Source organism: Siphateles boraxobius, unplaced genomic scaffold (assembly GCF_051911475.1).
Source record: "Siphateles boraxobius isolate OS27281-9 unplaced genomic scaffold, OSU_SipBor_1 1, whole genome shotgun sequence".
Taxonomy (NCBI): domain Eukaryota; kingdom Metazoa; phylum Chordata; class Actinopteri; order Cypriniformes; family Leuciscidae; genus Siphateles; species Siphateles boraxobius.
The window spans coordinates 10,930,762-10,945,625 of record NW_027508699.1 but is presented as its reverse complement, the minus strand read 5'-3'; the positions used below and the strand labels follow the sequence as shown (position 1 = coordinate 10,945,625).

At 36.4% G+C, this 14,864-nt stretch overlaps 1 protein-coding gene across 2 annotated transcripts in view; it reads left to right on the top strand.

Moving 5' to 3' along the window:
• The first annotated feature begins 2,484 nt into the window (after positions 1–2,484).
• Positions 2,485–14,864, top strand: part of ripk2 (receptor-interacting serine-threonine kinase 2) — a 34,394-nt gene continuing 22,014 nt past the window's right edge. The window contains exons 1-2 of one of the 2 annotated variants that reach the window (XM_077203474.1): positions 2,534–3,183; positions 5,154–5,250. Coding sequence is in view for 1 of the 2 variants with exons in the window: in XM_077203382.1 (XP_077059497.1) it covers positions 2,993–3,183 (191 nt within the window). In the remaining variant the exon portion in view is untranslated. Of the gene's footprint in view, positions 3,184–5,153; positions 5,251–14,864 lie in introns of both variants that reach the window. The other variant, XM_077203382.1, reaches the window with a different exon arrangement.

The window sequence follows — 14,864 nt, the reverse complement described above, 5'->3', positions numbered from 1 at the left end:
TTTGCATACTTCCCCAATTATGCCTTGAAGTGAAGTATGTTGTTAGCCCTCTGTTTACTGCACTGATTCCCAACCACATGTGCTATTTATGCAGGTTACAGGGGCTTGGAAAGATTTCTATTTTGCTTTGTTAAACCCGTAAAAAATTACAATAATTTAATAATGTTTTCTTAATCTCATTGTTTTTTCCAGTTACTTTTTAATGAAAGAAAACAAAATAATGTGTGATGTACACATTGCATTAATATCAGAGAATATGCTTTCCTCTTGTTGAGTCTGTTTTTTAAAAGGAAATAATAATTTAGGCAATAATGAATGATATTTCTAAATGATATGGCATGAAACAGAAATTGCGATGTGTTCTTCTGTTGTGATGTAAAACGGCTTCCAGGTATGGGGTTCCATTTGAGCCAAAACGACTGCTTAGTGCTTTGTAGCCTACTATACATTTGTCATTGTCAACAGTCATTGCCTAATTATTCAGATAAATTAGTATATGTTGATGTGTATGTACTCTGTTCATGTCATCTTGCTCTGTCGTCTGGTTCAGTCATCTATCTAGATGTCGTCTTTAGATGTCTGTCATTTGGTTCTGTCATCTTTACTGAACTGTCCTCTCTTTCTGTCATCTGGTTCCGTCGTCTTAAAGGGATAGTTCACCAAAAATGTAAAATTGTGTCATACTTACTCACCATCAAGTTTTTCCAAAAACCCGTAAAAACCCCCGAGTTTCTTTCTTCTGCTGAACACAATATATTTTGAAGAATATTTGTAACCAAAAAGTTGTGTGGAGCCACAACTGAAGAACACAAAAGAAGACATTTGAAAGAATAATGGTAACCAAATAGTTGATGGACCCCATTGACTTCCACTGGTGTCCATCAACTATTTGGTCACCCATATTCTTTCAAATGTCTTCTTTTGTGTTTGGAACAACCTGAGGGTGAGTAAGTATGACACAATTTAAACTTTTGGGTGAACTATCCCTTTAAGATTACGGAACCAGATGACAGAACAAGACGACAGTACAGATCAGATGACAGAACCAGACGACGTGGAGACAGAACCAGATGACAGTTCAGTTCAGATAACAGAACCAGACGACAGTACAAGGCGACAGAACCAAATGACAGAAAGAGACGACAGTTAAGATGACAGAACAAGACGACATCTAGATAGATGTCGGAACCAGACGACAGAGCAAAATGACATAAACAGAGAACATACACATCAACACATACTAATTAATCTGAACAAATAGGCAATGACTGTTGTCATGGACAAATGTATAGTACAAAGCACAAAGCAGTCGACTCATTTTTGGCACAAACGGAACCCCATACCATGAGAACAAATATAGGGTGGGACTTGATTTTGTCCATGGGCAATTGAGTGGATCGTTGTGGTTTGCTTTTGCTGTGATGTCATGTGATTGACAGGTTGTCCCGCCCTTGCGCCAGTAAACACATCATCAGAGAAGAGAAGAGATGAGCTGCAAGAGGGAGAAGTTATTTTGATAAAAGATTACAGGGGCACATCATTTAAAAAATTATAATGCATGGATAAAACATTTATAATAAATACTGCAATATTCCATTTAAAGAAATAGTGAATTTTGATTTCATGGTGACTTTGACAGAATAAGAAATAATCCCCTATAGTGCCAAGAGCAAAACGCTTCAAGTTACCAGGACAATCAGCTCCATCCGCTGCATGACTGTTTGTTGTTATCATTACTGAAACCCAGAACCACAGGCAATGATGTATCTCAGGAGTCAATTTGTGTTGTATGTCAGCATACATTTCTGTAAAGTCACTCTCTCTTTTTTTATAGACTGAATGCAGGGCCATATTGTTTGTGAGGGGGAAAAAACTCTTGGGAATTCCCTCCTTACATAATAATGGAATCACCTATTTATCCTGTGGGTCAAAACATGAACTACACAAACATCAGAATGACGTCTTGCTCTTTGCGTTGGGTCAAGTTCAAATAGCCTTACTTTTAAAAACATGGTCGGCAAAACATAATTTAATTATTATTATATTGAATGATTTCTGGATTATTATTGATAACTATTATAACAAATAAATAAAATAGGCTACTATGGAACTCAATGGGTGCCGTCAAATGTCTAGTTACCAATATCATTTTAAAATATATTTGAGTAGAGCAGAAGAAAGAAACTCATACAAGTTTGGAAAAAGGTTGAGGTTGAGTTAATGACAACATTTTCATGTTTGGATGAATTATCCCTTTAATATATCCTAGACTTAAAATTGAAAAAAAAAATGGATTACTTCACGCCACACACTGGTCAGGTCTAGTAAATGTGGCAAAAAAATGTGTTTTATAATAATCAAATCCGATTAAATGTGAACCCTCTGACACCCGGAAGTTGAAGTCACAGTTGATTTTTTCCCCACCTGTATTCCAAGAAATCCCGCCCTCTGCGCCAGGATTGGCTGTTAGTGATTTATGCGATTGGACAGTTGATCTGTCCATTCAGGTCAGGGCTGGACTAGACGGGTGGTTACAAAAAAAATAACATAGCGTCGCCTTCGCGGTTTTCAGTCCGACTCGCTCATAATTCACACACCTGCGAAACATTTGACGAGCGCATTCGCACATTATAACCTCGTTTCGTCACCGCTAAATCTCAAACTCCACTGATTTAAAGTGATTTTTTTGTGGTTAGTTTCCCGTTTGTTTTATGGCGTGGTGTGAATTACGTTGTTCGGACTGGGGGCGTGTCTCCAAGCGCGAGCTGTAGGAATAATTTCTTCCCATCTTATTCAGTGACACTTTTAACAAGGATCTATAATAATTTAGTCAAGCAGATGCACCAATCTCTGGGTGATCTAGTAAGCAGACTATCAGAACATGCGCGCTCTTTTCTCTCTCTGTGAGGGTTTTCAGCAGTAGAAGCGCGTTCTCGGTTCCCCTTTCTGTTAAAGCTGAACGGGCCCGTTTCATCTCACAATATCCAGAAACATGGAGCACGCCGGCTGCGTCAACATCTGCAGTCTCACCAGCACCTTACCGGTGATCCCGTATCGGAAACTAACGGACCTGCACTTCATCAGTAAAGGAGGCTTCGGGACGGTGTTCAGGGCGCTGCACAGCGACTGGCGCACCACCGTGGCCATCAAGTGCCTGAAACTGGATTCTCCGGTTGGTGAGAGGTGAGTTCAGTCAGTGCACTTGTTGTGATCGGCTTTGTTACCTCAAATGCACTGTCCCTAAAACACTGTCAACATCTGATTTTGTACTGATCAGATTGTTGGGGCTTGTTCTGTGTGCCTTGATGGCTTCAGTCTGCTATAGGAACATAAATGCTGGTTGTTGCAGGTGTTTGGGAAAGAAATGCTGTGCAAATCTGGTCACTGATCTAAACCATAATACAGAATTTATATGGGTTATGTATGTGGTCAGACAGCATTGTTCTACAGGACTGTGTGTTCAAGAGTTTTTACAGGGTTGGGGAGTAACGGAATTCATGTAACTGCGTTACTCATGATACTAAAATCTGTTAACTCGAATTCGTTACGTTACGTCAAAAAACCGTAATCAGATTACACTATGCTTGGATTACGTTACTGAATACTTTTTTAATTAAGCAATTTGTAACTGTAATGGAATACATTTTTTAAAGTAGACTAACCCTCCCAAATGTGTGTGTGTGTAGGCTATATATATATATATATATATATATATATATATATATATATATTAGTTTATACAGTACCGGTCAAAAGTTTGGAAATTACTATTTTTAATGTTTTTGAAAGCAGTCGCTTATGCTCATCAAGACTTCATTTATTTGATAAAAAATACAGTAATATTGTGAAATATTATTACAATTTAAAATAATGGTCTTTACTTTAAAATATGATTTCTTTCTGAAGCTGTACTTTCAGTATCATCATTACTCCAGTCTTCAGTGTCACATGATCCTTCAAAAATCATTCTAATATCTAGATTCTTTGAATAAAAAGTTTTATATAAGAACAGCGCTTATTCAAAATATAAATCTTTTGTAATAATATACTCTGCCATTCAAATGTTTGGGGTCGGTAATTTTTTTCTTTCTTTCTTTCTTTTGAAAGAAATTAATACTTTTGTTCAGCAAGGATGTGAAATTTAAAAGTGAAAACAAGGATGTGAAAATAAAGTGATAGTAAATATTATAATGTTAGAAATGATTTATATTTTGAATAAATGCTGTTTTGAACTTGTTATTCATCAATGAATCCTGAAAAAAGTACCACGTTAAAAAAATATTAAGCAGCACAACAGTTTCCAACATTGATAATAAAGCATCATATTAGAATGATTTCTGGATCATCTGACACTGAAGACTGGAGTAATGGCTAATGAATTTCAGCATTGCATCACAGAAATAAATTATATGTTAAAATACAGTATGTAACCGTTATTTTAAATAAATAAAATTTCACAAAGTTAGTGTTTTTTTTCTGTGTTTTTGATAAATAAATACAGGCTTGATGAGCATAAGAGACTTCTTTCAAAAACATTAAAAATAGTAAAGTTTCCAAATTTTGACCGGTACTGTAGTATTTATTTTTAGTTCTTTTACCAGACTAGAATGTCTTTTTGGACAAAAACCGACTAATTGTTTTGGGCTAATAAACACTGCGTTACAGCTTGAAAGTTTTTGTCCAGAGTTTATATGATCATTTATCATTTTGATTTTTTTTTCCTTCTGTTGAACACAAAAGGAGAAATTCTGAATAATGTGCTGGTCTGTTCTTGAGATGCAAGATATGTTTCATATTGTTTATCAACTGATTCTAGATATTTTTTTTTTTAATCAGTGTCAGCCAATATTGATATTAATATTGATCATTTAATGTAAAAACAGGGGAAATGAGCATGCATGTTTAGATTACTTGTACTGTCATCTAGTTCACACAAAAATGATCATTTACTCACCCTCATGTCGTTCCAAACCCATAAGACTAATAAAGAGATCATAAAACTATTCTATATGGATTTAGCTTTTAAATCCTATATTTTGAAGGGACTCGATCGCTTTATAGGATTAACAGATTTAATTTAGGCTTCTATGAATATTGATCTTCTCACACAAGCATGTTCATGTTCATCATATAAAGCGATCATGTCTCTTCAGAACACTTGGATTTAACAGCTTGATTCATATGGATTTCTTTTACGACCTTGAAGATTGAAGATGAACAAAAGTCTTATGGATTTGGAACTACATTATGGTGAGTAATTGATGAAAGAACTAGCCTAACTTTTTAAGTTCATCTAAAAAACATGAAGAATTCAACAACACTATTAAACCTTGTGCTGCACTGGTCAAAAATGACCAGCCTTTTAAAAATGGCTTGTAAATCACTTGTTATGCTATATTTTCACCAAATATTGCTGAGATCAAAAGAAATACAATTGAAAATAAATATCTACTAATTGAAAGAAAATAAGTTGACCAAAAGATTGAATCCAATATTTGGTGATTAATATAGCATACCAAGAGATTTATAAGCTGTTTTTTGTAGGCCAGTCATTTTTGAGCGGGAACACCAAGTGAAACAAGTTGAAAGAAATCCCCCCCAAAAGTAAAAAAAAAAAAAAAAAAAAAAAAGACTGGTGTTTATATATACCGTATATATTTATTTATTTCTTTATTTATATTGGGGATTAGTTTTCCCTGTGTGAGCGAAGTCAGTAAGTTTTAGTCAATTTTGATAGCATTAACATTTTTGTGAAAAAGAAAGTCCTCACTGTCAAAATGTCCCGAACACAACATTGTAATCTTTAGCAAATTCCAGGAGTAATATCATTTTTCATTTTGTATATTATAACGTTGGAAGGCCTCAACTAACTTGTAGGTTTTTAAACGATTGCTTAGGGCTCCAGACTAAGTTTTTGCCTTGGTTGCACTGGTGCGTCTATCTTTTTTATTTAGGTGCACCAGTACAAAATGTAGGTGCACCCAGATGTTTCCTCGGCTCGCGTCGCCTTTAACGCCACAATTTCAAGCTCAGCTTTTTATCATGCTCCATATACATTCACATATATTATGTAAATGATTTTAAACGAGAATAAGGTGTAGGTAAATACTTTTTTTATTTAAAGAACAATTATACTGTCTATCATTATTATTTTTTTTTTTCACTGAGCTGCCAAACTAACTATTTTGAGTCTCTAGGTCAGGGTTCGAAATTAACTTTTTTACTTGGTAGCACTGGTGCTCCCAACTTCAAAAAGTTAGGAGCACCAGCAAAAATTTAGGAGCACCCACCAAATTTGACGTTTAGCTCTGCCAGTAGAGTGGAACGACCAGCAGAATTCTGGTGATTAAAAGCCTTAATAATCGAACCTGATTTGTTTTCCACACCCTTGTCCCTGCGTTTTTTGTGCATGTCACTCTCTCCTTGTTTAACCAAGCTCTCGCGCTTAAAATGTATTGGTTTTCGGTGGTGGCCGATGGACACTGTCATCCTTTCTTGGCCTGGTTTTTTTTTTTTTTTTTAAGCTGTGATTTTAACACTGTACTTCATAGCTTGGTAAGATAAAATCCTTCTTTGCCAAAAAAATTATTATTATGGTATATCCAGGGGTGTGAAGTAACGAATTACAAATACTCACGTTACTGTAATTAAGTAGTTTTTTTCAGAAATTGTACTTTTTTGAGTAGTTTAAAATTTTTGTAATTTTACTTTTACTTGAGTACATTTTAAGTGATGTATCGGTACTTTTTCTCCGCTATTTTCCTTCTGTTTGTGGTCGTTACTCGTTACATGCTTGTTTTAAATGTATTTTATTTTTATCCATCAACGTGATTGGATTGAGTAAGCGGTCTCGTGACTGTCATCAAATCAAATTAAGCATAGACAACTTTAACCGCCTATTCCTGCTGTTACTCGTGACTGCTGTGGAAGTGCATTCTTCACGCATCAATCCAGATATCAATCCTCTAATAAGGTACATTTCACATTTCTGCTTAATATGATATTTATACAGGCTGGGCTGTCTAAATGGCCTAACATTTGGTCTGAGGCTGGGGGTATTGCGTGACGAGTTCATAATGCGGTGAATTCCCGCTCCCATTTACTTCAAAATCACATTATAGAGAGTCGCGCGTCACGATCTGTGCACTGCCGCGTCTCGCGCTCGCCATGCCGCCAGATTCAGAATCAGTGTACTCTATGAACCATGGCGTTAACTTGAACTGCATTTCTGTCAGTGCGTGACTACAGCTCGTTAATAAACAACGTTTTTTGATTGATCCATTACAATCCGTCTTCATTTGGCAAGTGCACTTGCGCAAAAACATTTTTCATGTTGAACTTTTTTGTGTGTGTGTGTGTGTGTGTGTGTGTGGATGCTGCTGATAAAACACCTTCACCGAGACTACAAAGATACATGCATTTGTGTGTCTGTGTGTGTGTGTGTGTCTGTCTGTTTGTTTCTTTTGTAAAAGTTTCCTGGATATAACTTCCCTATTTAATGCACAATTTTCCTTACAAATTATATTATCAGCATTACAATGTGAGTAAATGTAGCCGTGTAAAATGTAAGGGATGATGCCACCCTTCTAGAACAATGTGCATTTACATTTAAATTGTAACATATTTAATATCATGGAATTAAAGTGTGTAATTAGTGTTAGCTCACTATCTTAGCCTTTTTCAGTGCATTAGGTGAGGTAATCTGATAATATTAGTGATTCTCATTTATCAAAACACTAACATTGATACCGTTTTGGAGAGAAATTGGGTATTTTTTAATCTCTCTATTTGATACATTTTAAAAAGATGGATGATAGATATTCTTCAATATTTCTAACAAAGAACAAAATATAATGTGAATTACAGTATGTACAATTTTTTTTAAATTTATAAATTGTAGTGCACAGTGTTTATTGTAAGGGGTAGAATCCGCAGCTCAGTACTCACTACTCACTACTCATGAGTACTTTTAAATAAGCTACTTTTTTACTCTTACTCAAGTAGTTTTTTGGACAAGTACTTTTTACTCTACTCACACTAAATTTTTTGGAATATAATGCTACTTTTACTTGAGTATGTTTTTTCAGTACTCTTTCCACCACTGGGTATATCAATATCAAAAACAAGAATAAAAAAGTAGCATTAAAAAGTTTATTTTAATAATTTTCTACCATATACAATCGAATACAATTAGCAGCTAGCTAACAACAACTTAATTTGCACTTTTTTTCTGGTTTCATCTCACTGTATAGTCTAGACTCAGAGTTTTTTTTTTGTACGTTTTTTTCATATTGTCATATAAATAACCTGAAAATACTGTAGTTTATTAAGGTTAAATCTTCCTAACCACTCTTACTAAAAATAAATGAAGTATGCACACTTACATTCTCATCTTAAAGGGATAGTTCACCCAAAAATGAAAATTCTGTCAGTATTTACTCACCCTCATGTTGTTCCAACCCCGTAAGACCTTCGTTCATCTTCGGAACACGAATTAAGATATTTTTGATGAAATCTGAGAGCTGGATCACTCCTCCATATGCTTCTTCAGGGATTGAAACTTGCCAGCCCCAAAAAGTTATTAAAGACATCGTTAAAATAGTCCAAGTGACTACAGTGGCTCAATCTTAAATTTATCAAGCGACGAGAATAATTGTTGAGTGATCCAGCTCTCAGATTTCATCAAAAATATCTTAATTCGTGTTCCGAAGATGAAGGTCTTACGGGGTTTGAACAACATGAGGGTGAGTAAATACTGACAGAATTTTCATTTTTGGGTGAACTATCCCTTTAAGAGGTGTTCTGAATAAATGTGGTTTGATTTAACATTAGTTAATGCATTAGGCTAACTAACACGAACCATGAGCATTACATTTGTTACTGTATTTATTAATCTTTGTTAATCTTAGTTAATAAAAAAATACAGCTGTTCATTGTTTGTTCATGTTACTTCACAGTGCATTAGGATAACTAAGGTTAACAAATACATCTTTTGATTTCAATAAGGCTACTATTAATGATTAAATTAACAAAGATTAATAAATGCTGTAGAAATGCAGTTTATTAATAGTTAATGTTAACTAATGTAGTTAACTAGAGTTTAATAAATTGAACTATTGTAAAGTGTTACCGATTTGTTATACACCGATTCAGACGTCTCGTGAGTTCAGTGTTGGACAGATCAGTTGTTTTAACCATTCATAAATGGAATCAGTTCAAAGGAGTCTTTAGTTCGCGAATCGCACGTGTCATTAGCAGACGTGCAGGCTACGGCACGTATTGTTGTGTGATTATCCCAGCAGTTTAGGACATCGCACAAGATTTGTGTCAACACAGAAAACATTTCATCACTGGATAGTTTGTTTCGTTTATTGAAATTGTGGTTTATGTCAGCTGAATGTGCGGAACGCTTTTCAGAGAAGATAAGGCAACATTTTTTATTTTATTTTTTTGCACAATTCACACACACTGCGGTAATTCAGGAGAAAAATCTCAGAATGCTCCATGTGAAACTTCGGTCTTCTTACCTTTTACCATCATGTCAATTCTCATTGATTTGGATTAAAATGCACGAGGGAGGACAGCGCAAGACGGTTTGAAGACAGTGAGAGTGCGCGCGCACGCGCTTCCGGCTCTCTCTCTCTATGCTCGTTCTTTCAGTAACATGAACCCTGTCACAAGCGCAGCAGTCATTCAGTCATCTATCACTCACCGATCAAATAAGGCTTTGGCGGTGGCCAAAAAAAATTCATTGCAGGAAAAACCTTGTTTCATCTTCTTTCTTATTCAACCTTTTAAATTTTGCGCGGAAGTCAGCTCCCTGTCACGTGACAACGGAGCCCAGCGTAAGTGAGTGGGAGTGATTGACAGCTAATATTAACCAATCTAAAATCTGCTTTAAAGTTAAGAATGTAAGGATGAAGTTTGATTGGATGTAATCGTTGGATAGAATGATGGTCTGGCCACCGCGTATCAGCGCCATCAGCGCACATAAGGTACACACTGCAGTAATTTGTGAATGTTTTGTAGAGAAATAAAAACAGGTCGCACCACAACCATTATTTGCACTTGCAAAAATGCTCCCAAATATATTTTTAGGTCGCACAGATTAAATTTCAGGAGCATATGTGACCAAAATGGTTGCAATTTCAAGCCCTTCATCTTACAGGGACCGGGGAGACTGGAGGCTGAAGTAGCTCCATGTCTGGGCTGTTGTCGGAGCATTGACCAGGGAGTAGGGATGGGGATCAATACGCTTTTAACGGTATTACTTCTCTTACCGATACTGCTTATCGATCTGGTACTTTAACGGTATTCTTATCGGTTCTTTTTGTTATATATATATATATATATATATATATATATATATATATATATATATAAATATACACTCACCTAAAGGATTATTAGGAACACCATACTAATACTGTGTTTGACCCCCTTTCGCCTCAGAACTGCCTTAATTATACGTGGCATTGATTCAACAAGGTGCTGAAAGCATTCTTTAGAAATGTTGGCCCATATTGATAGGATAGCATCTTGCAGTTGATGGAGATTTGTGGGATGCACATCCAGGGCACGAAGCTCCCGTTCCACCACATCCCAAAGATGCTCTATTGGGTTGAGTTCTGGTGACTGTGGGGGCCATTTTATTACAGTGAGCTCATTGTCATGTTCAAGAAACCAATTTGAAATGATTCGAGCTTTGTGACATGGTGCATTATCCTGCTGGAAGTAGCCATCAGAGGATGGGTACATGGTGGCCATAAAGGGATGTACATGGTCAGAAACAATGCTCAGGTAGGGGTTGGTATTTAAACAATGCCCAATTGGCACTAAGGGGCCTAAAGTGTGTCAAGAAAACATCCCCCACACCATTACACCATCAGCCTGCACAGTGGTAAAAAGGCATGATGGATCCATGTTCTCATTCTGTTTACGCCAAATTCTGACTCTACCATCTGAATGTCTCAACAGAAATTGAGACTCATCAGACCAGGCCTATTTGTAGTGGAGATGAGTGGTACCCGGTGGGGTCTTTTGCTGTTGTCGCCCATCCGCCTCAAGGTTGTGCGTGTTGTGGCTTCACAAATGCTTTGCTGCATACCTCGGTTTTAAAGAGTGGTTATTTCAGTCAAAGTTGCTCTTCTATCAGCTTGAATCAGTCGGCCCATTCTCCTCTGACCTCTAGCATCCACAAAGCATTTTCGCCCACAGGACTGCCGTATACTGGATGTTTTTCCCTTTTCACACCATTCTTTGTAAACCCTAGAAATGGTTGTGCGTGAAAATCCCAGTAACTGAGCAGATTGTGAAATACTCAGACCGGCCCGTCTGGCACCAACATCCATGCCACGCTCAAAATTGCTTAAATCACCTTTCTTTCCCATTCTGACATTCAGTTTGGAGTTCAAGAGATTGTCTTAACCAGGACCACTCCCCTAAATGCATTGAAGCAACTGCCATGTTATTGGTTGATTAGATAATTGCATTCATGAGAAATTGAACAGGTGTTCCTAATAATCCTTTAGGTGAGTATGTATGTGTGTGTATATATATATATATATATATATATATATATATATATATATATATATATATATTAGTGCTGTGCGTTAAACGCGTTATTAACGGCGTTAACGCAAACACATTTTAACGGCGTCAATCTTTTTATCGTGAGATTAACGCTCTTTTTGGCCTAGCAAACTTTGTATTTTTTTCAAATGCTGTTGCAACAACTAGTAACGTTAGAAAAACTACAACATCACACCGGATAGCTAGACCGGAAACAAAACAACAGGCACGCCGCACATACTTGTTTGGGCTTGCGCGCCAGCCAAAGAGTAGTAGGCTAACGTTACTTTTGAGTGGATGGCGCGAGACGCCGATCTAGAGACGTGCACTCTCAACGCAATAGAGTGCGGCGCGGGACTAGATTTGATGGCCGAGTGCGAGGGCGGGCTCGAGCGGTAATGCACTCACTCTGTGTGCGGATACGGGAGAATAAAACGATTCGCGGGACTCCCGCAAACTAGAAATATCTATGAATAAAACATAAAAACTAATACATTTGTATTCATATGTTGCAGAAAAGCAACAAGAACAATTAAAACAAAATAGAAACGATTTACAGGCCAGAGTTTCTTTTTATAACATGTTTGCAGCGTTGAGGGATGTAGCCAATCACAGACATATGTGTTGATTTCTTGAACGCAATGGCCAATCAGAAGCATTTAAAATAGACTCCCCTCACCGCTCAAAACAGACTTTTTGTTCAGTGCTGAATTCTGTATGCTGGCAAATCCTCAAATTATAACAAACAAAGTGTATATATTATGAAAGATGGTTTGTGCAGTCAGCTTCATTGATAATAACAGATGTGTGAGATTGCGATGAACTGATGTCAGCTTTTTAGGAATTATTAAGGGAGCACACTTTGCGCGCATTCAGTCATGCCAAACCGTGCACTCAGCAGCCTGCTTGCTTTTATGTTATAACAGTGGTTTGTGTGTTAATGTTTTAATGACAAATAATTTATCAGGAGCATTTATGCTGATGTGTATGGTGGCGACACGTAGGCGAAGTTTTTGGAGGTAGCCTACAAAAAAAGAGTCTATTTGCGGGCGGGAGCGGGACAAAAATGTTTTGGGCGGGAGAAAGTAACATAGAAAGTAGTTGAGGACGTCAGTTATAACGACCCACGTATTAAAAAAATGGACGGGTTTAAATCGGGCTCGGGCTCATAATTACAGTTTATGTGTCGGGCCGGGCTCGGACACAATGCGCACGGGCTCGGGTCGGGCTTGATTTTTTGGGCCCGATCTAAGCTCTACAATGGATGACTTCAGACAGAAGCACATGGATACCACAGCTAAGAACAAGCTTACTGCTGATCCACTTTTCCATGTTGATAAGAGCATTAAATTAGAAAAAATAATGGGACAAATAGAAATCAAGGGACATTTAGAATAGATAAAAATGTGCGATTAATCGCGAGTTAACTATGGCATTAATGCGATTAATCGCAATTAAATATTTTAATCGTTTGACAGCACTAATATATATATATATATATATATATATATATATATATATATATATATATATATATATATATATATATATATAAATAAAAATATCTTTTGTTAACCTTTAATGTTATAGTAATGTGCTGGCTCCATATAGTTTAGAGCATTAGCAGATCTTATTTTAAAATCCTTGCAAAACGTTTAATTGTAAGTGAATTAATTGAAAGACAAAGACAATTTTTTCATTAAACGACTGTTTTAAAAAAGCAATTTTAGCTTCCTAAACCCCACCCCACCGAGCCGAACCGTACTGAACCGAACCGTCAGTTTTGTGTATCGTTACACCCCTAATATATATATATATATATATATTTATAAATATATATAAATAAAACAAAGATAAACAATAAAACAAAGATACACATTATATAGGCTAACACATTGCTGTTAGAAGGTAGGGATGGGACGGTATGAAAATTTCATATCACGATTATAGTGACCGAAATTATCGTGATTATCAATATTATCACGGTTTTGTTAAAACAAGATGATAGTGTTAAAAAAGAACTGATGCTCACACTGAAGACATTTCAACAAGTTTTATATTTAAGAATCAACAAACAACAAATAAAACGAGCAGCTCTATGCACTTTTTAAAGTAAGATTCTATTCTGTGGAATTTCCTTCCTTATAATGACCGTCGTCAATAGCAACGCATTATAACCTCTATGATTATAACACAGAGCACATCCATGTATCACAACGGACGCGCGCTCTAATTTCATTCAAATACAACTTGCGTCTCCGTTTTTGATTGTATTGAAAATGAAATCAGAGTTGATTTATTGTTTACAGAATTTGATAATATTGTTGTGATCATCTTGTCCGGACGAGTTTCTGTACAAAATGGATTTAACAGGTAAGAGTAGAGACATTAATCTCTATTCAATATGTCCCCGTAATTATGTGGTAAAAAAAAAATCAGTGTTATAAGTGTACAATGAATATACATTATTATCTCTTAATAGTCTTGTTGGAACTTGTTTGTTCGTCTTTGGCTCAAAGCCACTCGCTGCGAACTTTTCTTCGCGGAAGCTTCAAGTTTATTTCAAGTAAGATAAAATATTTCAACTCAAAACAAAATTTTGTGCCCAATTATTTCCCAGAAGTAGTTTTAGTATTGAGATCAAAGTTAACTTGCCTTGCGTTGCGTTCGCTACAACAGTGATGAATGATGATGGTCACACAGGGCGACTCGGCAGATTTTTTTGTGCATGTTCTGCAGACAGGGTGACCATCCTCGATTAAGTTTCACTCAGGATTTTAGTAAATGCCAAAATATGACCACACCTCAGATCCTCTTAAAAGGCTGAAAAATCTCCCGAACATGGTCACCACCTTCCGCCATTCCTTCTCGAATAAAAAAAAAAAAAACAACATTGCGCGCCTGCGTCAGACTGTTGCTGGCTGGACAGGATTTATAGTGAGTTATTAAAATCGCGATAATCAAACACGGTTTTAATGATAATTGAATTTTAAACGATATTACTAACCGCCAGTACATTTTATCGTGGTTTATAGTGAAACCGGTAATCGTCCCATCCCTATTAGAAGGTCTACTAACATTACTGTTCAACTGTTCAAATATGGTCTAAAAAGAAATCTTATCCACGGTATTCCTGCGCCCCATGACGCTTTGCGCGAATTATGGGTGTAACTTCCATTAAGCTGTAAACAATCAGTGAAAGACTAGCTCTATGGACGCAATCATATATACAGGTCCTTCTCAAAAAATTTGCATATCATGAAAAGGGTCTCTAAACGAGCTATTAACCT